The sequence below is a fragment of the Podarcis pityusensis genome (assembly GCF_964106645.2).
Source record: "Podarcis pityusensis genome assembly, chromosome: 8".
Taxonomy (NCBI): Eukaryota; Metazoa; Chordata; class Lepidosauria; order Squamata; family Lacertidae; genus Podarcis; species Podarcis pityusensis.
In genome coordinates, this window is record NC_138033.1 from 71,910,638 (window position 1) to 71,938,590 (window position 27,953).

The 27,953-nt window shown below is 45.8% G+C and overlaps 1 protein-coding gene across 7 annotated transcripts in view; it reads left to right on the top strand.

Moving 5' to 3' along the window:
• ACAP3 (ArfGAP with coiled-coil, ankyrin repeat and PH domains 3) overlaps positions 1-27,953 on the top strand; it is a 150,584-nt gene that overhangs the window by 108,639 nt on the left and 13,992 nt on the right. For 2 of the 7 annotated variants that reach the window (XM_081016071.1, XM_081016073.1), the window contains 15 exons: positions 1,348-1,460; positions 1,975-2,026; positions 3,503-3,603; positions 5,300-5,411; positions 7,778-7,986; positions 9,809-9,878; positions 11,075-11,169; positions 11,757-11,971; positions 13,515-13,619; positions 14,591-14,691; positions 14,842-14,944; positions 15,927-16,147; positions 17,212-17,321; positions 19,418-19,528; positions 22,838-22,899. In XM_081016071.1, coding sequence (XP_080872197.1) covers positions 1,348-1,460; positions 1,975-2,026; positions 3,503-3,603; positions 5,300-5,411; positions 7,778-7,986; positions 9,809-9,878; positions 11,075-11,169; positions 11,757-11,971; positions 13,515-13,619; positions 14,591-14,691; positions 14,842-14,944; positions 15,927-16,147; positions 17,212-17,321; positions 19,418-19,528; positions 22,838-22,899 — 1,780 coding nt within the window. Of the gene's footprint in view, positions 1-1,347; positions 1,461-1,974; positions 2,027-3,502; positions 3,604-5,299; positions 5,412-7,777; positions 7,987-9,808; positions 9,879-11,074; positions 11,170-11,756; positions 11,972-13,514; positions 13,620-14,590; positions 14,693-14,841; positions 14,945-15,926; positions 16,148-17,211; positions 17,322-19,417; positions 19,529-22,837; positions 24,674-27,953 lie in introns of those variants that run through there. The other 5 variants (XM_081016076.1, XM_081016077.1, XM_081016072.1 and 2 more) reach the window with 4 other exon arrangements.

Below are 27,953 nucleotides of genomic sequence, written 5' to 3' on the forward strand. Positions count from 1 at the left end.
CAGGAAGGTGTCATAATAAAGGGAAGAAGGCGGACAGGAGATGAAGGGATGCAGTGGGATGAGTCATGGCCTCAGAAAGACAGCCTGGCACTCAATTAGAGCCAGGGAGCTTCCAATTAAACAGAAGCCGGCCTGGCCTGTAAGTCTCCCCCACCGTGCTCCTCCTCCCATCATCTATGGTGGCATTTGTTTCACAGATAAGGGAGGCGGTGGTGCAATATCTAACACCAAAACTTTGAATAAAGCTCCAAGTTCAAAATACTTCTTCAGCGGCTGGCTTCTCAAACGAGAGATGGCTAGGCCCAGAGCCTGACCACCCATCCTCTCCCGCTCACAGGGATGGAGGAAGTGGCCTTATCCCAGGTCAGGCTACCTGGCTCAGTATCGTTTACACTACAGTAGTACCTCAGGTTACAGACACTTCAGGTTACAGACGATTCAGTTTACAGACTCCGCAAACCCAGAAATAGTACCTCAGGTTAAGAACTTTGCTTCAGGATAAGAACAGAATTCGAGTGGCGGGGGCGGGAGGCCACATTAGCTAAAGTGGTACCTCAGGTTAATAACAGTTTCAGGTCAAGAATGGATCTCTAGAACAAATTAAGTTCTTAACCCGAGGTACCACTGTAGGGTTCTTCAAACTTGAGTCCCTATGTGCAGGCGGACTACAGATCCCATCATCCCTAGCTAAGCTGGCTGTGGATGATGGAAGTTGTAGTCCAATAACATATGAGAAACCGAGGTTGAAGAACACTGACTGGCAGTGACTCTTCAGGGTTTCAGACAGGAATCTCTCCCAGCCCCACCTGGAGATGCCGAGGAGTGAATCTGGGACTTTGCAACGCACCCTGAGACCTGCAGATTTAGGGTGGTATAGAAATTTTAACAGGGATAACACAGAGCAAATGCACTGGCGCTGATCTGGAACCCTTCCCTTAAAATATAGGAGGGCCACATGTAGAGATTGGGAAGAAGTGAACCATAATCCTTCAAGAATCACACTTCTCCAACCTTTGCAGTGCAGTTCTCACACCAAGTTGTATGCCTCCAAATGCACACACGAGGTGTAAAGATTGCAAGCAGCCCATAAAAATGCAGTATTATTAGGGGAAATTGCTTTGGGCAAATTAGGCAGAATCTCATGCAAAGATGCATCTCGTAGGAGAAATATGAGGTAAGAGGCTGCTGAATTTTCATGAGGACTTGTCTTTTAAAAAGCAAGTCACAAACTGATGTGTATATATGGCAAGCTGAAGAGTGGAAAAAAGGAGGAACGGAGAGAAATGAAAACTGACAGATTCACTCATCCCTGCTGATGGCACATCTCTGCTTGCCTTGGGCTTATAGGACTTCTCCTACGATGACTCCAAAGTGGAATTCAACGTCGATGCCCCCAATGGGGTGGTGATGGAAGGGTACCTCTTCAAGAGAGCGAGCAACGCGTTCAAGACCTGGAACCGGTACGTTGGGATCTGTGTGTTTCCAGAAAAGCCATGACCGCGAGAGGGGGGGGGGAGGGAGAGACTTTTGTGGTGGCGTAGTGGTTAGAGTGTCGAACTAGGATCTGAGGAACCAGGGTTCGAATCTCCACTCACTGCAAAGCCACAGTCTCTCAGCTTAACCTACTTCATAGAGTTGTTGGGAGGATAAAATGGGGAGGGGAAGGAACTGTGTACTGCCACCTTGAGCTCTCCAGGGGGAAAGGAGGATAGGAATGTCGGGAGGAGGATTTAATTGTATTTCTATCCCACCTTTCTCCCATGAAAATAATTTTAATTTTAATTTATGGTGCAGAATATTATGTTCCATTGAATTCCAACTTTGAACCCCCGGGAAGAAAAGCTGGAATATATCAATGTAATAAATAAATAAATAAATAAATAAATAAATAAATAAATAAATACAATTAATCCTCACCCCCTTTCTCAATTCTCTCTCTCTCTTTCTTTCTCTTTCTCTTTCTCTCTTCCTCAGGAGATGGTTCTCCATACAGAACAGCCAGCTGGTCTACCAGAAGAAGCTAAAGGTCAGCCAGGTTGCCTCTGATGACATTAGTGGATTAGCTGGCTTCTCTTGATGTCTTACTGTTCAGGGGATTGTCGAGCCATCCTGTGCGGACTAGGACGAGAGATTGGACAGATTGAATGACTCCACACTTCATGTGTTCAGAGCCAGTGGCAGAATCCATTTTAATTTTTGGTTCTGCAACCCACACCGTACATGCACAGAGAAGAGTCGGGTGGGTGAGATTCCCCCCAGAGGGTGCTTCTGGCTTCTTCACCATACAGCTTTTGGCAATTGTTGAAGATGCCCCACTTCACCCTGGCCTTTGATGCCTGACGTGTGTGTTTTGAGGGACCCGTCCTATTCTTGTGACTGTGATTTGTCTTGACTGCTTTTAATACTGAATTTTAGTTGTAAACCTGGGACCTGCTGGTGACCTGGGTGGGTAATATATCTAATAATAACAATCGCAATAATAATTCAGTATCAGTGTCTTCCAAATTTTCCAGAGTAGAATCTATTGGTCTTCTTTACCCCGATGCATGCCACATAAATTAGGGCCAAAATGAAAATAATATTTTTTAGGCAAATCTTCCAACAGCCTTACTATAGTTGTTCATATTTGTGGCTACCCCTTTCTGGGAAGCCCCGGGCAACATACACTTAAAAAAACCCCATATCTTATTTATTGGGGGAGTGTATCCCTTGTCTTTTGTGGAAGCCTCAGGCCAGGTAATAAAAATGGTAGCAGCATCAGTTCCCCCCAAAGCAAACAGCATGTGCTTTGAACCCCAGCTCATTCTTTTCAGAAAAACGGAAAACTCAGCTTTTATTGTCTCCTTTGCTGACGGAGTCCTTATCTGTATTTCTGTCAACATGTGGGGTAGCCACCAACCATGCATGCTCATTTAATTGGGTGTGCAACCATGAGCCCTTGGGCTAGTTGCAGCCCATGGGGGCTCCCTATCCGACACCCAGTGACCCCACCTCACTCTTCTTCCCCTTCCAGCGCAGCATTAAGGCTTCAGACCAGGGAAAGGGAGCCTCAGGCCTGGGGCCTGAATCTGGCCCTCCAAACCTCTCTGCCTGGCCCTCGCAAATCTCCCTAGGCCACAGCCCTCACTGTCCTTGTTTTCCCCTGCCTGGAATGTGTCCGTGAACTCTGATAATTTCTCTCGCTTGCCTAGGCAGAAGATAGAGGGGTGTGTGTGTGTGTGTGTGTGTGTGTATGTGTTTAGAAACTAGCCACCTGTACGAAGGTACATTGCTCCACCCACTTTTGCCTCTGGCCCCGCCCCCCTGGCATGTAGCCCCCCCCCCTCCAGAAGGGAATAAGGCCCTCTGTCTGGAAAGGATTCCCTGCCTCTGGTCTGGAAGCTCAAGGAAAACCAAGACAGCTTATAAAACACGCAACCATTTCCACACACTTGCGTATTTGCAGCCGCAGGTGGGACACTGCAATGCCACTGACTCGCTTGTTCCGTTTTTGTCTGTTCAGGATGTCCTCACGGTGGTGGTGGAGGACCTCAGGCTTTGCACCGTCAAGCCCTGCGAAGACATCGAGCGGAGGTTTTGCTTTGAAGTTGTCTCCCCCACTAAGTACGTTGTGCAAGTCTCCTCTTTCTTTCTTTTTCAGTGCATTATAATTACAGTCGTACCTTGGTTTCCGAACAGCTTAGTTCTTGAACGTTTTGGCTCCCGAATGCTGCAAACCTGGAAGTGACTGTTCCGGTTTGCGAACTATTTTTGGAAGCCGAACGTCCGACGGGGCTTCCGTGGCTTCCGATTGGCTGCAGGAGCTTCTTGCAGCCAATCAGAAGCCGCACTTTGGTTTCCGAACGTTTTGGAAGTCAAATGGAATTCTGGAATGGATTCCGTTCAACTTCCAAAGTACAACTGTATTATTACTATTCTATTTCTATAGCTCCTGCCAACCTAGCAGTTCGAAAGCACAAAGTGCAAGTAGATAAATAGGTACCACTCCGGCGGGAAGGTAAGTGGCGTTTCCATGTGCTGCTCTGGTTCGCCAGAAGCGGCTCAGTCATGCTGGCCACATGACCTGGAAGCCTCGGCCAATAAAGCGAGATGAGCGCCGCAACCTCAGAGTCGGCCACGACTGGACCTAATGGTCAGGGGTCCCTTTCCCTTTCCCTTTCCCTTTATTTCTATAGCGCCATCACACAGGAAGCGCCTTAGGCCCCTTGAGAACATTGGCCCACAAAGGTCAGTGTTCTTTACACTGAATGGCTCTCTGGGATTTTAGATAGGGTTCTCTCCCAGACCTGCCGGCAGATGCCAGAACCTTCTGTATGCGAAGCATAGAGCAAGATCAGAAGAGCCTGCAGGATCAGGCCACGGGCCCCTTCTTGTCCAGCTTCCTGTTCTCACAGTGGCCAACCAGATTCCCCAAAGGGAAGTCTGTAACAGCACTCTTTTAATTGTGGCTAGTAGCCATTAATAGCCCTCTCCTCCATGAATTTTTCTCATCCTCTTTTAAAGCCATCCAAGCTGGTAATAATAATAATGATAATAATAATTTTATTATTTATAACCCCCACCCAAATCTGGTGGCCATCACTACATCTTTCAGTAGCAGAGTCCATTGTTTACTTAGGTGCTGTGTGGCCCATTTTAACAGATCTGCATGTTTATAAAATTTAGGGGAGCTTTTATAAAAGGCCCAAAGCAAAGGCCAATCTGGTCCCATATCCTGTTCTCACAGTGGCCGACCAGATGCCTGCAGGAAGCCCACAAGCAAGACGCAATGTCTACTCGGGTTCCAAAGTGGACTCTCCTGATCCAGTCCGGGAGCGGATTATGACCCAGATTGGATAAATGGTCCAATTCAGGATGGTCCACGCACCAGATTCCATTACCAAGCACTGTCTCTGTTCCGTTCCCATATAAACGTTTTGGGTAGTCAGTGTTTTAATTCCTTGGCTTGATGTTCCGTCACACAATGGGGAAGTCGATCTTTCCAAGGAATGTGTGCATCAGGTACAGCCAGCTGCCGCCCTCATGGTGTATTAACAACAGCCCTTTTTTGGTTGTTTATTTATGTGTGGCATTTATTTTCCGTCTGTCCTCTGAGGAAGTTTGAACCCTGTTCTCCCAGGCCCCGCACTGGTTCTCATCTCCGCAACAGCCCTTCAGGTATTTGAAGAGGGCTTGTTCATGTCCCCTCTCAGTCTCCTCTGGGCTTAAGCACACCCTGCTCTTTCATCTAGAATCATAGAATGGTAGCGTGGGAAGGGACCACGAGGGTCATCTAGTCCAACCCCAACTTCCCTTTCAGGAGCTGCATGCTGCAGGCCGATTCAGAGAAACTGCGCCAGGCGTGGATCCAAGCGGTTCAAGCTAGCATCGCCTCTGCCTATCGAGAGAGTCCCGACAGCTGCTACATTGAAGTAAGGACATGCAATTTTCATTTCTGTCACTTTCTCATTCCCCCCCCCCGCCCTTTCCAATCTTATGTTCCGTTCTTCACGTTCCTGAATCAGTTTGTGATTTTTCAAATAAAAAAAGTCCTTGTGAAAATTCAGCGTTTTAAACATTTTTTATTTATTTTTTTTATTTATTTATTGAATTTATATACCGCCCTATACCTGGAGGTCTCAGGGTGGTTCACAGAAAAGATCACAATATATAAAAAGAAAACAATAACAATAACCGAATAACACCCCCAAAATTCTTCTAAATTTGCATGCAATTTTGCTATGTGTTTACAAAGCAGTTTTCCCAATGTAATGTATGTTTCAATGCTATTTTCAGCAATATGTGCCACTTTATGCACGCTTCACCCAAGTGTATGCATTTTTTGGGGGGAGCAAATTCCTTGGCAGGAGAGCTGCGTTGCAAAAGCTGGAAAAGTGTAAATGCCAAAGGATGGCTGTGTTTCGGTTTGCGCGTTGTTTTGCCTAACCTAAGTAGGTTCGCTTATCAATGTGAACTGAATTGAATCTCTCCCCACTCCCCCACCATCCCTACTTTGAAGTGAGATCAGGGTACGGGGAGAGAAAGAGGTGCTAGTTGTGGGGTCTACCCCACCTAGTAAGTGCAGTTGCTATTTCCAAGTTCAGTAATGTGTATCTGATATGAAAATATCCTAAGAGGGGTGACCAGGTGGACAAAATTCACAGTAAAGGTTTAAAGACACCTCTAGGGTAAATTTATTTACTTTAAATATTTATTTGCAATTAGTCAGATCAGAGCACACGCACCTCGCGAAGACCAGCATTTCGCTTTTGATGCCTGTTCAGCTCTCATACATAAGTCAAAAAAATCATACCTCTGCTTAATCCCTTGTTTGTTGTTCACATGCTGGGGTTGGAGGCGTTAAAGATCTCTTTGCCTCGCAGAGAATAGTAGAGTTGGAAGGGATCCCGAGGATCATCTAGTCCAACCACCTACAATGCAGGAATCACTGCTCACCTCTCTCTTGGTTTGCAGTGGAGTCATTCTGCAGAACCCATGGCACTGGCTCTTTGGCATGTCCCTCTTTTTTAATTTTTTTAAGCCCCTCTTAAAATTGAATGGCTGACTCAGAGTTCTAGAGCAGGAGAAAATAACGGTAGGAGGATGATGAACGTAAAGTCAAATGTGTTTTTCTAGGAATTAGCCTGTAGAGCCATCTGGTGGTAGAGTTTCATTGCACATGCCAGAAACTGTGAGTGCCTGTAATGCTTCTACAGTATAGTGGTACCTCGGGTTACATACGCTTCAGGTTATAGATTCCGCTAACCCAGAAATAGTACCTCGGGTTAAGAACTTTGCTTCAGGATGAGAACAGAAATTGTGCAGCGGCGGCGCAGTGGCAGCAGCGGGAGGTCCCATTAGCTAAAGTGGTGCTTCAGGTTAAGAACAGTTTCAGGTTAAGAACGGACCTCCAGAATGAATTAAGTTCTTAACCAGAGGTACCACTGTACTAAGATGGAAGGTAACATGCAATTAATCTGTGGCAAAATCTTAACTTTTTGAAATAGGGTAACTGACACTGTTGCATTTTCTGCAAGTGATAGATTGCAGTAGAACAGAATTTTCTGTATTCTGTCCCCTGAATTGCAAGTTGAACGATAAGAATGATGACGATAAGATAATCATTGCCATCATTCTCATTACATTTCTATCCCACTTTTCCTCCGGGGAGCTCAAGGTGGCATGCAAAGTACCCTCCACTCCCCATTTAATCCTCACAACACCCCTGTGACTTACAACCAATCTGAGGGTAGCCCCTCTTGCCAATGGCTCTGTCTCTGCCTGTCATTGGTTCTGGTGCCACCTACTGTTGGGCTCCCTGCCTTCTGCCCTACCAGTCTCAATGGGAACCAGCCACTACTGGAATAATAATAATAATGTATTATTTATACCCCACCCATCTGGCTGGGCGGCTTCCAACAAAATATTAAAGCCGCATTCTGGGCGGCTTCCAACAAAATATTAAAATACAGTAATGCATCAAACATTAAAAAACTTCCTTAAAGAGGGTTGCCTTCAGATGTCTTCTGAAAGTCTGGTAGTTGTTGTTCTCTTTGACATCTGGTGAGAGGGCGTTCCACAGGGTGGGTGCCACTACCGAGAAGGCCCTCTGCCTGGTTCCCTGTAACTTGGCTTCTCGCAGCGAGGGAACCACCAGAAGGCCCTCGGCGCTGGACCTCAGTGTCCGGGCAGAACGATGGGGGTGGAGACGCCCCTTCAAATATACTGGACCGAGGCTGCAAGAAACACCAGCAGGCAATTTTTTCATTGCTCAATCCCCCTCTGTACCTCTTTCCAGAGACTGGACCGAACAGCTTCTCCTTCCACCAGCAGCATCGACTCGGCTACTGACTCGCGGGACCGCAGTGCCAAAGGCGAAACCATCCTGCAGAGGGTGCAGAGCATCCCAGGCAATGACCAGTGCTGCGACTGCGGGCAAGCCGACCCCCGCTGGGCCAGCATCAACTTGGGCATCTTACTATGCATTGAATGTTCAGGGATTCACAGGTAAGCTTGCTGAGTTGATCCCAGCAAATGGGGCACAAGGGCAACGGAATCGCCCTGCTCTGTTGGACTCGAAGGTCCATCCGTTCAAGCACCCTGTTCCAATAAGCCAGCCATAACCCCTCTGAGAAACTCACAAAAAGGGCAATGGCATGCCTTTCCTGTCCAGACCACTGGTCCATCGAGCTTGGTATTGACTACACTGACTGGCTGGAGTCCTCTTAATTATTGGTATTTTTATTGATACTTGATATACAAATGTTCGTACCCAATACAAAGTATATTTTTATAATACAGTGGTGCCTCGGGTTACAGACGCTTCAGGTTACAGACGCTTCGGGTTACAGACTCCGCTAACCCGGAAGTAGTACCTCAGGTTAAGAAGTTTACCTCAGGATGAGAACAGAAATTGTGCGGCAGCAGCAGCGGGAAGCCCCATTAGCTAAAGTGGTACTTCAAGTTAAGAACAGTTCCAGGTTAAGAACGGACCTCCAGAATGAATTAAGTTCTTAACCAGAGGTACCACTGTACACCAGAATAGAAGATACAGTGGTACCTTGGGTTAAGTACTTAATTCGTTCCGGAGGTCCGTTCTTAACCTGAAACTGTTCTTAACCTGAAGCACCACTTTAGCTAATGGGGCCTCCTGCTGCTGCCGTGCCACCGGAGCACGATTTCTGTTCTCATCCTGAAGCAAAGTTCTTAACTCAAGGTACAATTTCTGGGTTAGCGGAGTCTGTAACCTGAAGCGTCTGTAACCTGAAGCGAATGTAACCTGAGGTACCACTGTATATTTAAAAAAAGCTAATCTAAAAGGAACAGGAGCAAAAAGAAGCAAAGGGGGGGGGGAGAAAAAAAAGAAAGAGAAAGAAAATAAAGTGGAAAAAAGATAAAAAGACTTTTGGTTCTCTTGTCTGTCATCTAAATATAGTATTCGCTCATTAACACCCAGCTATTGTATTTTCTATAAGCCTTTATGTTTTCACTCTTCAAATCCAGGTGTTACAATTTCGTTTTCTCTTTCACGCAAAAAGCTCCAAATAAGTTTCCAATCCTTAATAAATGTTAGTCATGATTTTTCTCCAATTAAACATGTTAACTTTGCCATCTCAGCTAAGTCCAGTAATTTTAGATTCAGGTAGGTAGCCGTGCTGGTCTGACGCAGTCGAAATACATAAAAAATTGTCCAGTAGCGCCTTAGAGACCAACGAAGTTTGTTCTGGGTATAAGCTTTCGTGTGCATGTGTATCTGAAGAAGTGTGCATGCACATGAAAACTTATACCCAGAACAAACTTGGTTGGTCTCTAAGGTGCTACTGGAATTTTTATTTATTTATTTCCAGTAATTTTATCAGCCATTCCTCTGTAGTATGTATCTTTCCATCCAGGCAGGGGTTCTCCAGGATTTCAGACAAGGGACACTCCTAGCTCTACCTAGAGATAAGAACATAAGACAGGCCTGCTGGATCAGGCCAAAGCAGGTCCATCTACTCCTGGACATGAGCACAAGAGCAGCCCTCTCCACCTGCAATTCCCAGCAGCTGATATTCAGAGGCATAATGCCTCTGCCAGAACAAGCAGAACATAGCAATCATGACTAGTAGCCATCAATACTCTTGTCCTCCAAGGCACCAGGGATAGAACCTGCACCCAGAACAGGTGCTCCAACCACTGACCCTCCCTGACCCTGTACTAGACTGGCTGCGTGTGCAGAAATCCTGTGGACGTGCTGATTAATATGTGCCACCTTGTGTGTGTATGCACCAAACAGCAGCTGAACTGTACAACCACTCTCTTCTCTTGTCTGTTTCCCCCTTCCCTACAGGAGCTTAGGGGTCCACTGCTCCAAAGTGCGGTCACTCACACTGGATTCCTGGGAGCCAGAGCTACTGAAGGTAGAGGCCAAAACTCCGAATGACAAATAGGTAGTAGGCAGGAAGGGTTAGTGGGTGGGAGGGGGGCGGCCTGTGCTGTATGGGATGCAACTCTTGAGGGGGTGGGGCGGGAGCTTTCTGGTGCACCTTGTTGGACTACAGTTCCCATCATCCCTGTCCATTGGCTATGCTAGCTGGGAATGATGGGAATTGTAGTCCCGTAACATCTGAAGGGGCCCATGTTGGCTATCCTTGATCTAGCTCAGGGGTAGTCAACCTTTTTATACCTACCACCCACAAATGCATCTTTCTTGATGGTAAAATTTCCTTACTGCCCACCAGTGCTCGATGGAAGGAGAATTCAGCTTCTGCCATAGAACCCCCTACCACCCACCAAGAATCCTGAAACGGCCACTAGTGGGCGGTAGGGACCAGGCTGACAACCCCTGATCTAGCTACTAGGGATGGGATCTCAGTTTCTCATTTTCCCGGTCGTAAGTTCAGTTCTCCACATTTCCACATCAGTTTGTAATCTTTATTTTTTTAATATAAAGTCCTCATGAAAATTCATCAACATTTTGTGCTCATTTCTGCCACTGTACACATTTTGCAGTTTCCCTAAATTAACACAATTTTTGCAAAACCCATTTTTTCCTAAAATAATGATTTTTAAAATGTTGTTTTCATGAATGTATGCATTTGAATGCAAATTGTATTCATATATGTATGCCTTCTTTTGTACACGTTTCATTTGTTGAGGACTGCATTGAAAAATTTGGATAAGTGCGAATTTCAAATGTTGGTTGTGTTTCTGCTCAACAACAACAACAACAACAACAACAACAACAATAATTTATACTCCGCCCATCTGGCTGGGTTTCCCCAGCCACTCTGGGCGGCTCCCAACAGAATATTAAAAACATAATAAAACATCAAACATTAAAAACTTCCCTCAACATATTCTTCCATATTGTTTGACAATATGTGAATTCGATGACTTTGCCTTTAAATGCGAACTGGATCAAATTTCTTCACCGTTGGGGAAAATGAGAAACTGGATCAAATTTCTTTGCTGTTGGGGAAAATGAGAAACTGACAGAAACCAAAATTGACAATCAGCCATTCCTAATTGTGGGTAAATGCAGTTGGCTGTGGATGGGGTGAGGGGAGCATCTCTTCCCCCTAACATACTGTGTTTGTGCTTGCTTTCCTAAAAGCTGATGTGTGAGCTGGGGAACGCCACCATGAACCAGATCTACGAGGCGCAGTGCGAGGAGATGGGACTCAAGAAGCCCACCGCGGGCAGCTCAAGGTATGGCTGTCTCCTCTCTGCTCTACAGTGTGTAGGACAGGAAGGCCCTCTTGAAGCGCAATACCCTGTAGACCAGAAATGGAGAGCCTATAGCCCTCCAGGTGTTATTGAGTACTACCAAGCCTTATGAGGAACGGTTGAGGGAGCTGGGTATGTTTAGCTTGGTAAAGATGAGACTGAGAGGAGGTATGATTGCCATCTTCAGATATCTGTAGGGCTGTCACATGGAGGGTGGAGTAAGCTTGTTTACTCCTGGGACATGAAGCAATGGCTTCAAGTTACGAGGAAAGAGATTCCGACTAAGCGTCGGTAAGAGCTGTTTGACAGTGGGACAGACTGCCTTTCTCATTGTTGACCTTGTTAACCCAGCAGGAGGTAAACTCTTTCCGATCCACTGATATTCAACCCTGAGATAAGCCGGTAGATGCCAATGCACCCTCTTATCTATTTGTGGCCTAGCCCCATAAACAAGTCAGAGCAAAGGCTCAGCCTAACCTCTGCATCAGCTTTGCGCAAGCAAATCAAGATGGATGCTGAACCAAAGAGGTGCTCTGAAGGAGCTCTTCATGAACTGAGTTCCCTCTCAGGCAGGACAAAGAAGCATGGATCAAAGTCAAATACGTGGAGAAGAAGTTCCTGAAGCAGCTGTCGACTGGGGAGGCCCTGGCGGAGAATGAGAGGAAACCCCGGCGCTGGAGCGTGAAAAAGTGCCAGAGGCGCAACAGCTCCACAAAAGCGCCCACAGCACGGAGGAAGTACCGGCACGAAGCAGGAAACGCATCACCGGCAGCGCACTCTTCAGGTGAGGAACTGCTGTTTGCCACGCCAGCCCTTATTTTCTGCATGTGCCGTCTCTTAGAAGGGGTGGTTCATCCGTGGGCTCAGTTCAGTAACACAATGTATTATTATTTTTACTTCACATTAGGCATTTTCAGAAGTCACATTCAGAGTTTTAGAAGGGTCCTGCTGGGTTGGCCCAATGGCCTATAAAGATTAAAGCACATCACCGTTCTGTAAGGTGTCAAAGTGCAGGCAGGATTTCTCCACTCTCTCATCTTAGTGCTGTGGGGCCACAGTGCTAAGATCGGAGGTGAGCCTCTGTCTGCTCTTTAAAAAGCAGCAGGCAGAGGCATATCTCCAATCTTAGCACTGTCAGGAGATTGACGGGTGGACAGCTCTGTCCACTCTGAAAATGGCCCTACTGAGATAATAACTTTCCAGAGATTTAGCTTGGTAATAATATATATTGCAAATCGTATAGGAACATTTACTATGTAGTTTTTGAAAGTTGTTCATTTGCTGTGCATTCCACACACCTCTTAAGTTAGGGTAATTAAACTCTGCATGGCAGTTCCTGAGACATCAAGATCCCAAGAGCAGGTTTTTTGCAAGTGGATTCCATTTTGCATCAGGATGGCGGACAGAACCTTTCAAAACCTCACTAGTCTTAACCACTGATTTTCAAACTGCACACTTTTTTGGATTGTTAGAAGAGCAGCACTGGTGTATGAGACAACTCGTGGATGATATAGGGTGGTATTGCTGTCCTACTCAGAATACTCCCATTGAAATTAATGGATATAGCTAACTTTGGTGCATTAATTGCCTTGAACCTCCTCTGAGTAGCACTTAGCTGAATACCTCCCAAAGTACCTACTCTGCAGATAATGCTATTCATTACGCATTCTGTAATACTACCACATTTAAGGACCTGAGAAGAGCCTGCTGGGTGTAGTCCTGCCTCCTCTTCTTACAGTGGCCAACCAGATGCCTATGAAGACTGAAAGCAGGACCTCAGCATAACAATATTCTCCCTCCTCGCAGTTTTCAGCAGCTGGTATTCAGAAGCATAGCTGCCTCCAACTGTGGAGGCAGAACCAGGCCAGCATGACTCATTGTTGCTGATAACCCTGTCCTCCATGAATTTGTCTCAAAGCCACCCAAGTTGGTGGTCATCACTGCCTCCTGTGGCAGTGAGTTCCATAGTTTAACCATGGCCTGTATTATACAGTGGTACCTTGGGTTACATACGCTTCAGATTACAGACGCTTGAGGTTACAGACTCCGCTAACCCAGAAATAGTACCTCGGGTTAAGAACTGTACCTCAGGATGAGAACAGAAATTGTATTCCGGCAGCGCAGCAGCAGCAGGAGGCCCCATTAGCTAAAGTGGTGCTTCAAGTTAAGAACAGTTTCAGGTTAAGAACGGACCTCCGGAACGAATTAAGTACTTAACCCGAGGTACCACTGTATTGTGGGTGGGTGTGCATGCGTGCACAAGTTGTGTGTGTGAGAACACAAACAACAAACACAGGGAGCACATAAGGGTTGCTCTTTCCACACAGCTGCCACCCTTGAGAGGAAGTTCCGACGGGATTCCCTCTTCTGCCCCGACGAGCTGGATTCGCTTTTCTCGTACTTCGACACGGGAGCCGGGGCTGGGCCACGCAGTAAGTACAACTAAGCTGCTGGCGACTTTGCTGGCGACTTTGCCCTTCCATTCTGCCGCATCTGGGGCGTGCATCTTGAGTCGCAACAGCAGCAAAAACACTGAGAAAGGGTGGGGTTGGAAGGAAAAAATACACAATGGGTTGTATCTAAGTAAGTTCTACTCTTGAGTAGGACTGCACTGGCTAGAACCCAAGTATTTTTCAAGAACTGCAACCTATTGTCCCCCCCCCCCCCAATTTCACCTTTATCATTTCCTACCCCCTTAGTCTTTTTATGCTTTGTGGGACTGGTATCTTCCTTCTTCTTCTCCCCTGCTTAAAAGGACAGTTAATATAAACTCTTTACATATACAGAACATTGAACAGTATGAAATATATGAAATATGCACTCTCTGCAAAACTAAATAAACAGAAATCTTATAAATCTCTGAAAATCACAAAATATGCACTCTTGATGGATTCTCTTGAAAATATAGAACCAAATAAACATAATTTTTATGAGTCTCTGAAAGTCTTTGTCGACTATGCAAGTCTCTGAAAGAAGCAATGGGTCAGATTCTTAACTGGTGAAAACAAGCCATAAATCTGTGCATATTTTGTGATTTTCAGAGATTTATAAGATTCCTGTTTGTTTGGTTTTACAGAGAGTGCATATTTCATATATTTCATGCTGTTCAATGTTCTGTATAGATTATATAAAGAGTTTATATTGACATCGCATTGGCATTGTTGTACTTGGTCATCGTGTTGCCTTGGCTATTACAGATGATTGTTTGCAACACAGGGGTTTAATTGTTTGGTTACTAAAAGGACAGTTAGCCAGCTTTCTTTCCTGTCCCTGTCTCCCATTCATCCTTTAAGGAGAGCAAGATCCATTCTAGACTGCCGCATTTCTTTAAATAAATAAAAAAAGCAAAAAAACCACCTGTGCCTATGACTGCCCCCTCAACTTCCGTCCACCTTCCCCATAGGTGGCAACCACATCTCTGTGCCGCATCCCCTGGCAGCCAGCCCATGGAGCGACAGTGGTAACGGTCCCACTGGGAGCGGGTCGCCGTTCCTCCTGGATGGAGGTAAGGGGGAATGGCTTGGCAACATAGCCCTATGGGAGGCTCTAAGTGGAATTTCCACGTTCAGAGGCAGTATACCTCTGGGTACCAGATGCTTGTGTGTGTGTGTGTGTCTCCCCGCATATTAAAATGCCCTTGGATTGTGTCTTGTTGGCCCCGCAGGTCTGAGCAGTGACAGTGGGCTGGGTGGCAGCACCGACGGCAGCACCGACGTCCTAGTGTTTGGCTCGGTGGTGGACAGCGTCACGGAGGAAGGTAAGTACTTCTTGATAAAGGTAAAGGGACCAGTGACCGTTAGGTCCAGTCGCGGATGACTCTGGGGTTGTGGCGCTCATCTCGCTTTATTGGCCGAGGGAGCCGGCGTACAGCTTCCGGGTCATGTGGCCAGCATGACTAAGCCGCTTCTGGCGAGCCAGAGCAGCTCACAGAAACGCCGTTTACCTTCCCGCTGGAGCGGTACCTATTTATCTACTTGCACTTTGACGTGCTTTCAAACTGCTAGGTTGGCAGGAGCAGGGACCGAGCAACGGGAGCTCACCCCGTCGCGGGGATTCGAACCGCCAACCTTTTGATCGGCAAGCCCTGGGCTCAGTGGTTTAACCCACAGCACCACCCGCGTCCTTGATAGCTGACTTCAATTATCTGATAAATTTGAGCTCCTGACATGAGAGCCTTTTGCGGTCCAAGGGCCATATTCCTTACCTGGCAACCTTCTAGGGGTCTCATGGCACAGATGGGCAGGGCCAGGGACAAAAGTGGGCAGGCAGGGCCAGGGGTGTCTGTTTTAACTTTTGTGCAGTGGGACAATTTTCTTTCTTCCTCTCCTTCTCATGCACCCACACACCCCTCTCTTATCTTCCATTCATCAAGTCTCAAGGACACATTCCAGTGAAGCAGAAATACTCAAGGAAGGTGTGAAGCCAGGCTGGTTGAGGGGTGTGGCCTGGGGAGAATTCTGAGGGCCAATCAGAAAGGCCCATAGGGCCACATCTGCTACTTAGCCCAGCCTGAGGTTCTGTATGCCTGCTCCAGTGCAAAGCAAGGAAATAAATCAGGAGGCGGGGCTATGCAAATGATAGGGTGGTCCTAGGCAAACAAGAGGGTGGAGCTGTTCAGGTCATAGCTGCAGGCTTGGCTCCCATTGAGGCCAGAGAACAGGTCTGAGCATCACATATGGTCTATGTCTGTGCCTCATGCTGGCTTTTTCTTCTCTGCTTCTCGTCCTACGCCTTGTTAGAGTGCGAAGTTTCAGAAGAATCCAGCGGAGAAGCTGAAATAGAGCAAGAGGCCTCCGATTTGGAGGACCTGCGGGAGCTGCACCCGGGTTTGCTGGTTTACAAGGCTTCGCGGGCCAGGAATTTGCCTGTGATGGCAGAGGCCCTGGCGCACGGGGCGGACGTCAACTGGGTGAACGACGAGGATGAGAACAAAACCCCGTTGATCCAAGCCGTAATGGGGGTAAGGCTAACAAGCCTCAGCTATTTCAATGGCGGCAGCGGCGGTATTTATTTATTTCGTAAAAATTTATACACCGCCTGATTTTTAAAAAAATTAAATAAATAAAACCTCAAAGAGGGTTATGAAGAAAGATAAATCAGAGACATTCATCACTAAGAAAAATTAAATGGATTAAAACTTGCATCAACTTTCTAGACATCTGGGTTGGCAAGAATGTTTTTAGCAGGCTCTGAAAGGAGTACAGTGAGGGTCCCGACCTGATATCAATAGGCAGGGAGTTCCAAAGGGTAGACACTGCCACACTGAACAATCGAGTTCTTACAAATACAGAATGGGCATCATGTCCCACAGGCGACAGTGCCAGTCCCGCCAATTGAAGTGGTAGAGTGGGTGCAAATGGAGGTAAGGCCAGGCCCCCCTGCAGAGGGTGGGGAGTTGCCTGGTACACTTGCCCTGGGTCTCGGAGGCCTAAGTCAGTTGTGGGGGGCCTTCAGGGACTGACTGGTTTTTTTGTTTGAGTTTATAACTTTATTCTAGCAAGATTCCCGCCCTGGGCCTCAGACAATCTTTGCATGGGCCTGGGTAAGGTGATCTTAAAGGTAAATGGATCCCAAGTTGTTAAGGGATTTATATAATGCTGTTGGATTTTTTCTCACATTTCTCCTCCTCAGAGCAGACCCACTGAAGTTAATGGACCGTGATTAACCTGTCTGTCAAGGGGGTTTACAACATTAAAATACAATAATATCTATCGATACACACGCACACACATATGTACAACATAGTTAAGAACAGCAGCAAAGCAGCAATAGATAGTAGTTGATTAAAAAGAGAGATTATATTGTGAAGACCTTAACTTTTGTGGTGTCTCCCAAGGAACTCTTGCAATTGTAGCTCTGATAAAGGTACCAAGGGTTCTGTAGAGGGGCAGCAGTCTCCTCAGAAAACTACAACTCCCACGGCTCTCTAGCAAGAAGGGGTGCAGATTACACTTGCCAAAGTCTGTTTGGTGCTCCTGTAGTTTCTTTCTCCCATCTGATCTCTCTCCCAATTGTCTCCATCAGGGCTCCTTGATAGCCTGCGAATTCTTGCTCCAGAATGGAGCAGACGTTAACCAAAGAGATATTCGAGGGCGCGCACCTCTGCATCATGCTACGTATTTGGGCCACACTGGGTGAGTCATTCGGCGCTTGAAGCTACCAGGAAGGGGTGCCTTAGCTTAAGCTGGTATATATCAGACCTGGCTATCCATGTACTAATTGTGTCCTAGCTTGACTACTGCTATGCATTCTACGCGGGGCTGCATTTGAAGATAGTTCAGCATCTTCCATTGGTGCAAAATGCAGCTGTGTGGATGCTGAGGGGTTCAAAGAGGTCCAATCACACTTGGTTGTCTCCAAATAAACATGAACCCATCTAATTTGTACTTTCCAAAACAATCCTCAAGCCGAAACATAGCCATCCGCCGAAATTTGCAGCTCTCCAAATCTTGCAATGTAGTTCTCCTCTCGAGTAATGTGTTCAGAAGTGTACCTGTTGAGGAAGGCTCATTTTGTCTCCCTGACTGGCTGCCTTTGACAGCTCAGGAGTTTGGAGGAGGAGTTTGGATTTGATATCCCGCTTTATCACTACCCAAAGGAGTCTCAAAGCGGCTAACATTCTCCTTTCCCTTCCTCCCCCACAACAAACACTCTGTGAGGTGAGCGGGGCTGAAAGACTTCAGAGAAGTGTGACTAGCCCAAGGTCACCCAGCAGCTGCATGTGGAGGAGTGGAGACGCGAACCCGGTTCACCAGATTACGAGTCTACTGCTCTTAACCACTACACCACACTGAGATCGGTTGTTTACTTAAAAACCTGACAACAGGCAAAGCCATGCGCTTCCTATCTGAAATATTTAAATTCAACCCATCTTGGCGGGCTCCAATTTTGACTAGATTGTTCTCAGACATTAACCAGGCAGGGGTTATTCCTGTTGGGTGGTGGTCCAGAATTATTGTTCCTCTGAAGAATAAATGGGGAGAGATCTGAGCCTAAAAATTATAGGCCACTTGGTCTCCTGGATACAAGTCCACATAAAGTTTTGTTGACTAAGCTTCAAATCTAGGCAGAGGAAAATGACATTTTTGCAGGCTGGTTGTGGAGATAGAAGAAGCACAACCGATCAATGCTTAGTGCCTCACCCGTTCGATTCCTAAAAGTCTGAGTCAGGTGGGGGGGAAGTTCGTATGTGACTTTTATGGGTTTTACTTAAGTATTTGACTTAAAGACAGAGGTGGTTTGTGTGGAAAATGATCACATACTAATATAAATATTATTTATGTATTTATTTTATTGCATTCACAGCCCACCCTTTTCTCCTAGGTGGCATACATGGTTCTCCCCCTCCTCATTCACTCCCTACAACAACAACCTTGTGAGGTGGGTTAGGCTGAGAGGGAGCGACAGGCCCCAAGGCCATGTGGGGATTTGAACCCTGGTTTTCCAGGTCACAGTCCAACACACTAACCGTTAAACTACGCTGCTGCTTCTGATTCAGAAACTTTACTCACACACCGCATATACGGGGTTCAAATGTGCATAGAAATATTGGTAAACATAATGTAAAGTAAAGGTAAAGGGACCCCTGACCATTAGGTCCAGTCGCGGATGACTCTGGGGTTGCAGCACTCATCTCACTTTATTGGCCGAGGGAGCTGCTGTATAGTTTCCGGGTCATGTGGCCAGCATGACTAAGCCGCTTCTGGCAAACCAGAGCAGCGCACGGAAATGCCATTTACCTTCCCGCCAGAGCGGTACCTATTTATCTACTTGCACTTTGATGTGCTTTTGAACTGCTAGGTTGGCAGGAGCAGGGACCGAGCAACGGCAGCTCACCCCGTCGCAGGGATTCGAACCACTGACCTTCTGATCGGCAAGTCCTAGGCTCTGTGGTTTAACCCACAGCGCCACCCGCCTCCCAACATAATGTACAGAGAGGCATTATTTTAAAGAGAAACGACATTGCAAAAATGAGGAGAAATAGGCACTAAAATGCTAGTGAGTTTTCACGAGGACTTTAAACAATAATAGCAATCGCAGACTGATGTGGAAATGTGGAGAACCCAACTTAACATTGGAAGAATGAGCAACTGAGATAGATGGAAACTGACCTGTTTGTCCACCCTTAATAGGATTGCAGCCTCAGTCTCCTAAGGTTGGCTGTGATTTTTCTCCGACATCTCTGTGTCTCTTGCTCACTCTCTCTTTCTCTCTCTCTTACGTTTGGCAGCCAGGTCTGCTTGTTCCTAAAAAGAGGAGCCAACCAGCACGCGGTGGACGAGGATGGGCAGGACCCTCTGAGCATCGCGGTCCAGGCTGCTAATGCGGACATTGTTACCTTGTAAGTGGGGCCCCTCTGCCATGTCAGAGCCTTCCCCCTGTATCTGATCATAGAATTGTTGAGTTGGAAGGGACCATGAGGGTCATCTAGCCCAGCCCCCCTGCAATGCACTGGCTTGCTGCGAGTCTCGACCCTTTCAAAGCCTAAGCAGTCTAGGCCAGGCTTGCAGAAACAGTGAACAAGAGAAGTAAAGAAGAAGAAGAAGAAATGACACCCATATACTATCCCCCCAAAAGAGCCCAGAACTTGCAAACATTACAAGGTTGTTATTGCAATTACCATATTTATCGCTCTATAAGACACACTTTTCTCCTCCTAAAAAGTAAGGGGAAATGTGTGTGCGTCTTATGGAGCGAATGCAGGCAGAAGGCTCTGCTCAGTGCTCCCTTTAAAGAGCCGCGTGGAGCGTGTGTGTGGCTCTTTAAAGGGAGCGCAGCTGTCCATAAGCCAGGACAGCCAGCGGAATTGCTGCGCTGCGATCCCGCTGGCTGTCCTGGCTTCTGGCTTAGCCGCACAGCCTCTCCCGGGCAGGGGATGAAGGCTCCCCTTGCCCGGGAGAGGCTGCGCACAGCTATCCCATAAGCCAGGACAGCCAGCGGGATCCCAGCACAGCGATCCCGCTTGCTGTCCTGGCTTCTGGGATTCAGATTCCGCCCCCCCCCCCCTGTTTTCCTCTTCCAAAAACTAGGTGCGTCTTATGGTCTGGTGCATCTTATAGAGCGAAAAATACGGTAACCTGCATTTAACCTAATACAGTGCTTATAAAAAAGAATTCTTTTTTTTTTTTAATTTCTTTTTATTGAGTTTCTCTTTAAAAAAACAAAACCAAAAGAAAAAAAACAAATCAACAAATCCAAAAGAAATATCCATACATAGCACAAAGATAACATCCATTACAGTTCTTTGTCTTCTTCCTTGAATCTTTATATCTTTAGATATTTAAACCTTTTCTCTACACACCCATTGACATCCTTCCCTCCCGATTTCCGGCTTCTTAATAAAAATTCTTTCTTTTTTCTGCAGCTATTAATTGTTAATGGTTTACGCGTCGTAAGACTTATATCAAACCTGCTATAGTTTTTAAGTCTCTGTAGTTTCCTTCAATGTATACCATAAATTTATTCCAGCCACTAATAAACTTTGTATTTTTTTGGTTTCTGATTTTTTTGTGTCATTTTTGCTAAATCAACATATTCATATAATTTTGTTTGCCAATCTCTGATCGTTGGGGTATTTGGGCTTTTCCAGTTTTGTGCAATTAATATTCTAGCGGCGGCTGTGGCATATTGGAATAATGTCTTATCTTCTTTTTTGATTTCATCCCCAATTATTCCTAGTAAGAAGGCCTCTGGTCTTTTAGGGAAGGTATATTTAAATATTTTTTTTAACTCATTATAAATAAGTTCCCAGAACTTCATTATTTCGCAGGTCCACCACATATGGTAGAAATTGCCTTCTTTGATTTTACACTTCCAGCAAGCCTTATTTCCTGTTTTGTACATTTTCTCTAGTTTTGCCGGTGTGATGTACCACCTATACATCATTTTTTCCAAATTTTCTCTGAGTAAGACACATGCCATGAATTTCATTCCACTAGTCCATAATTTCAACCACTTATCATATTCTATATTGTATCCCAAGTCCATTGCCCATTTTGTCATGACCTCCTTTATTTCTTCATCTTTAGTGTCCCAATCTAATAATATGTTATACATTTTAGATAATAACTTGGATTTACCTTCAATTATTTCTATCTGGAATTTAGATTTTTTCTCGTTTATCCCTACTTTTTTGTCTTCCTTCCATACTGCGTTTATTTGATGAAATTGCAGCCAGCCTGTTAGTTTGTCTTTCAGCTCCTCATATGTTCTCAATTTCCATCCACTCTCTGATCTTATCAGTAGGTCTTCATATGTCAGTCTTTCTCCTTCCATATTTGCTTTTTTGGTTGTTAAAATATCAATTGGGGATAACCACCAGGGTGTTTTCCATTCCAGAAGTTTTTTATTTTTCTCCCAAACTTCGTATAGTGGCCCTCTAATAATGTGGTTTGAAAAACCTTTATGTACCTTTTCTTTATTTAGCCACAAATAGGCATGCCAATCAAACCTGTTGTTGAAGCCTTCTAAGTCTAACAGATTGGTGTCTTCCAAATTTATCCAATCTCTGATCCAGCAGAGGCAGGAGGCCTCAAAGTATAACTTCAGATTAGGTACCGAGAATCCCCCTCTTTTTTTCCGATCTGTAAGTAATTTGAATCTAATTCTCGGTCTTTTCCCTTGCCATATAAATTTCGAAAGAGTTTTTTGCCAATCTTTAAACACTGAGGAACCTCTGATCACTGGGATGTTTTGGAACAAAAATATCATTCTTGGGAGTATGTTCATTTTTATTGCTGCCATCCTTCCCGCCCACGAAAGTTTTACTCTGTTCCACGTATCTAGATCTTTTTTAATCTCCTTCCATGTTGTGGAATAATTATCCTGAATTAGATTTATGTTTTTTGTGGTTAGCCAAATTCCCAAATATTTTATTTTTTTAGCCACCTTGATTCCATTCTGTATCTCCAGTTTTTCTCTTTCATCTTTTCCCAAATTTTTAGTCAACATTTTTGTCTTTAATTTGTTTAATTTAAAACCGGATAGTTTGCCATATTCTTCTAATAACTCCAAGGCCTTACTAACGCTTTTCTACGGTTCTTCTAGGGATAGCATCAGATCATCTGCGTATGCTTTTAGTTTGTATTCCTTCGTTCCAACTTTGATCCCTCGAATCTCTTATCTTGTTCGTTATTACCTCTAATGCCATAATGAATAAAAGCGGGGATAGAGGGCATCCCTGTCTTGTTCCTTTTTCAATTTTGAATGAATTTGTTAGATTATTGTTTATAATCAGTTTAGCAGATTGGTTCGAATAAATCGATTTTATTCCTTCCATAAATTCGCCCTCTAGCCCTGCTTTCTCCATACTTTTTAATAAGAACAGCCATGAGACATTGTCGAATGCCTTCTCTGCATCGATGAAAAACAATTCTAAATATTGTTAAATTTGTCTGGGGCAAGTCTACCTTTACACACGATTTGTTCTAGTTACAGGTAGGTGGCCGTGTTGGTCTGCCGTAGTCAAAACAAAACAAAATAGATAAAATAAAATATATATTTTTTTAAAAATCCTTCCAGTAGCACCTTAGAGACCAACTAAGTTAGTTATTGGTATGAGCTTTCGTGTGCATGCACACTTCTTCAGATACACATGTGTTATTTTATATGGCTAAGCAGACTTTCCCTCCTCCTTCTCCTCCTCCTCCAGGCTGCGTCTGGCTCGAATGAACGAAGAGATGCGAGAAGCCGAGGGCCCGTTTGGTCATCCAGGTCAATATCCGAACAACAGCCCCACAGAGCTCCAGTACAGGAAGTGTATACAGGAGTTCATCAGCCTTAACATAGATGAGTGTTAGTGACGACTCCCGCAACCCTGATGCCTCCTCTTCCTCCTCCTCCTCCTCCTCCTCTTTTGGGTCAAAATTTAAGGATGCTGACTGAGCCCAGGAAAGAAGGAAACAAAACAAAACTGTAGACGTGTCTTGTGGTGGGGGGAGGGGGGATGTTTGGCAACTGGGGGGCGGGGGGCTTGCTGGTGGAAGTTTTCCATTCCAAAAGCCCATGGGTGGGTTTGCCCCGATGGCCACGCAGAAGGAGGAAGAGAGATAGAGAGAGACACTGAGAGAGGGGATACAGGCAAAGAACCCTTAAAATGAAATATATGTGTAAAATCTTCACCTCTGGTCCCAGAAATGGGGAGGGTTCTGGTTTTTAAGGTACGCAAACTTTGGGTGGATCAGGGCCAGAACACCCGTTCTGCCTTGCGGGCTTTGCAGGATCACGTCCACGCCACAGAGCACCTTTTAATGCACATTAAAAGCACGCAGCTTTTCCCTGAAGAACCCTGGGAACTGTAGCTTGTTTAAGGGTGCTATGGAGTGTAGCTCTTTGAGGGGTCAACTACAGTTCCCAAGATTCTATGGGGAGGAGCCCTGTGCTTAAAGTGCATGATGTGGGTCAGCCCTAAGAGCGCAAGAAGCGCCTCTCACCCACTTTTCCAACAGTTTGATTGCTGTTTTTAAACCCCCGTTGCCAGGAATTAAAAGCAAGGTTCGGAGGAGAGAGGCTTTTGCAGAGAGAAGAGGGAATTGTACATATAGGTGAAAAGGGAGCCGAGATTTGGGACTTGAAAGGGGCATAGTCCTCTCTCTCTCTCTCTCTCTCTCTCTCTCTCTCTCTCTCTCTCTCTCTTATCTCTTGCTCTTCCCAGTGGCATTAGCCATCAACCTGTGATGTATCTTTCAGATGGTTTGGAGTGCCGATCACACACACATATGAAAAGCTCAGCCAGTTGGTTTGGGCTGTAAACGCAAAATCCTGGCCCACTTAACGTACAGAGCAGGTGTTGACGGGGGTTTGGTGGGGCGATCGGCAGGTCTGTTTGCTGTGCCCTTTTTGCATGTGCTACAGTTCTTTGGATTGAGAGGCATGGCTGCCCACCTTACATGCTCTCAGGTTAATGCCAGCAAAGGCTTCCTCTGGTTTTTGCTTTGTTTTGTTTTGAGGTGGTTTTTTTTTCCTGTCTGTGTATGGAATATTTAACAGGGAGGTAAGCTTAGCTGGTCAAAGCCATAACTCAGCCGCTTCCAAGATGAGGACGCGATCCTTGAAGGGCGAAGGCAAATGTAACATACATGAGAAGAGCGTGTGGAAGCATCGTCGCCATGGGTTGTGTCCACTGTTAGCCTTACTCAGAGTAGATCTATTGGATTGAACAGGCACAACTAATTTAGGTCTATTAATTCCAGTGGGTCCACTCTGGCTAGGATTTAGTTGGATGCAACCTATGTTTGGTGCAATTTGTACCCTCATCTCTTTTTCAGGATCAAACTCTGGGGATGAGGCAGGGAGAATGCTGCCCCTTTCTGGCCAATAAAATAAAATAAAATTCAGTTGTGGGGTGGCATCAGTTGGCTACTATCTGCATCGTGAATGAGACGCCTTCAGTCCTGGTCCAAAAGGCAGTTTTGTAACTGTTGTTGTTTTTTAAATGCCTCTTTATAGAGGATTGGCGGTGTGAATGAATAAATTAAGGGTGGCCAGTTGTTAGTCATACTGCAAAATGACTTTGGCCCAGTTCTCACTGCGGTTGTTAACTTGTGTCTGGGCTGTACCACTCCTGATGGTAGGTGGGGGCTCATGTAATGGAATTTTTCTCCATATCAAAACAAATGCCCTACACAAGGAAGACTAGCATGTCGGTGTGGTTTCTAGCCCAACTTTCTTCCTGATGTGCTAACTCTCTGTGTACAGGGTGACTATTGTTATTATTATTTTGTAAAGCGTGCCTCAATTTATTTATTTTAAATGGCCCACAAGGTGTGCAACCTTCCTGACGGTCATGGAGTAGAGAAAAAACAGACAGCTAACTTTGCACCCACTGTTGCGAATAGAGGAGTAACAACCCCCACCACGATTTCTCTTGAAATAGTACATCTGTCTTCACCTTTCGGATGTTACACCTGTCCTCACCTGTAGACTTGCCAAAAGTGGTGAGGCTTGGAAGAAGATGCTCATCGCCGGCGATGAGTTTTTGATTTTTGATTTTTTTTTAGGAAGACAAAAAAAACACACAGACACATACCCAGGGAGAATTGTAAAGTCACTCCTAGCTAGCCTTCTGAGGCAACAATTAACTGGAGCACATAAGGGGGTGGGTGGGTTTATATTCCTAAATCATGATGGATTTCCTACTTAACAATTCCAGAGAAAGAGGACTTCTCCTTTGCATGCTCGCCCTTACAAAGACTGTGATCCTTCCTCTCCCTGATGCATGTCCGCAGAGGGCTCAGCAATTCCAGATTTCTTGGATTCTGGGATACGGGGTGTTCGGGGTGGGGTGGGGCAGGGTGGGGTGTGGTGGGGAGGGTTAGGTTATTTATTATGCTTTTTTTCTGGAGCAGGACCTGTTCTTACTCTCCCGAGTAACCCTTGGGGTTGTTTTTTTTACGGTCTCTGTCAGGAGACAGACCGGGATTTTACTTTAGACTTAGGAGTAGGATAACTTTTCTTGACGATCATGTGTAAAATATGAAGCAGCGGCTGGCCCAGGCACTGCCTTGGGGCGGTAGGGGGAGTTGTCCTCCCCAAAGCGAAAGAATCCTACAATGTTCACAGTGTCATTACCTCCTGTTCAAGGGTTAGGTGGCTTGTGGATGAGCGAGCAAATTTTGCTGGTCGTCTCTCTCTCCACCCTCTCCACTGGTGATTCAGATACATCTCCCATCCCATCTCCTGCCTAGATTGCCCTTCTCCCTGCCAACCTCATATACACCTGCTTAAGGAGCTGAGGCAGATGATTTTTGCCTCTGCTAACACTTTCCCAATGATCTCCACTGAGGTACCAGTCTCTTGGGGTGGTGCAAAAGGCTACAGATGCATGCAATTCTCACTCGAGAGTTTTGGGGAAGGTTTGGGGCAGGGGAGGCGAAAGTGTGAGCTTTAAGCCTGGAGTAAGGGGAGAGAAATTCGAATGGACTTTGTGCTGAAAGGCGACTCTACCTAAATTTGAACCGAAACACAGCCGTGCTTTGAAATTTGCACTTCTACAAATTTGGCATGGCAGTTTCCCACAGTGGAATTGCATGCAAGGAGAAAATCACTCTTAAAGGCTGGCGATTTTTCATTGGGGCTTTTAAAAAAACAGGGAGGGCAAGTATTTGTCCCCAGTTTTTCCACCAGGCCTGGCCATTCCAGAGATGTTCTGTTGCCTTCCAGTCACAAGGGCTGATGTTCAAACATCAAGCTTGCACCCAAATCCTCTCACACAAGCCATAAAGCCACAAGTGTTCCTGGTTGCCAATTGCTCTCTGCGGTTCTGTCCCCTACTGCCTAACCTAGGAAGCTGCTTTGTACTGCATCAGACTGGCAAAGACTCTCTAGGGTTTCAGAAACGGCACCCTTTCACCTTAAATAATAATAAAAATAATTTATGCCCTGCCCATCTGAATGGGTTTCCCCAGCTGCTCTGGGCGGCCTCTAGCATAATAAAAACACAGCGTAACGTCAAATATTAAAAATTTCCCAATACAGGACTGCCTTCGGATTTCTTTGGAAAGTTGTGCAGTTGTTTATCTGTTTGACATCTGATGGGAGGGCGTTCCACAGGGCAGGTGCCACTATCGAGAAGGCCCTGTGCCTGGTTCCCTGTAACTTCACTTCTCGCCCTTCACTCCTCCTTTACCTGCAGATGGCAGGGATTGAACCTGGGACCTCGTGCACACAAGGCAGATTCTCTGTGACTGAGCCACAGCCCTTCCCCTAGGACAGGGGAACATAGGAATAACATAGCTAGATGCATTGACGCTGAGCTGCAGCCCTTCCTCTCTGACAGCCATGTGACTCTTCCTGAAGCCCCACCCTCTTCCTCATGCCCCAGACCTCCGCACAACATTCCTGCTCAGGTCAGCCCCACGGTTCTCCTGCCTTTTGCCTCACCTTCTGTGACCTCAGGTCAGCCTGGGGGATGCAGTTAATCTGCTTAGCTGCCTCTCTCTGCCATGACGCAACCCCTGGTGACTGATGTGACGAAGAACACATCAGATACTCTCTCTTTTTCTCTTTCCTTCTTTCTTCCCCCCACCCTCCTCCTCAAGCCAGCTCCCTCTGCTGAATCACACATCCCACAATATTGACTCAGACGCTGTGCTTGCAATGCACTTCTCTGAGCAACCTCTGAGTAAAACCTATAGTAATGGGCACATGGGAATTAGGGAGCCCATTCTTCTCATTTTCTTACCCGTTCCTCCCCCAGTAGAAATGAGTCGTTCTCATTTCTGGCAGAAAGAGCTGTTCAACAGTGGAATTGGCTCCCTCGGAAGGTGGCCGACTCTCATTCCTTGGAGGTTTGCAAACAGGAGTTGAGTGACCATCTGCCAGGGATTCTTTCAATACGATTCCTACGTTGCAGGGGCTGGACTAGATGACCTGTTGGGTCCCTTCCAGCTCTACATTTCTACAGTTCTATGATCCCCTCACTCCTCTTAAAGGAATAGCAAATCCCATCCTTCTCTCCTCTATCTTGGTAGAAGCAAGGAAGCCAACATGCCCTGAGCATTGTCAGCCAATCATTTTTGGATCCCATCTTTGCACTCAGAAATTCAAGTCTGCATACCTTGGGATTGAATAATAATAATAATAATAATAATTATTTATACCCCGCCCTCCCTGGCAGGAGCCGGACTCAGGGTGGCAAACAACAGTAAAATTACAGTAAAAACATAATAGGAAAAAAACAAACCAATTTAAAATACAGCTTAAAATGCAATTTTAAATGCAGCCTCATTTTAAAAGTAGCCCATAGATCAAAACCGTAAGGGGAGGGA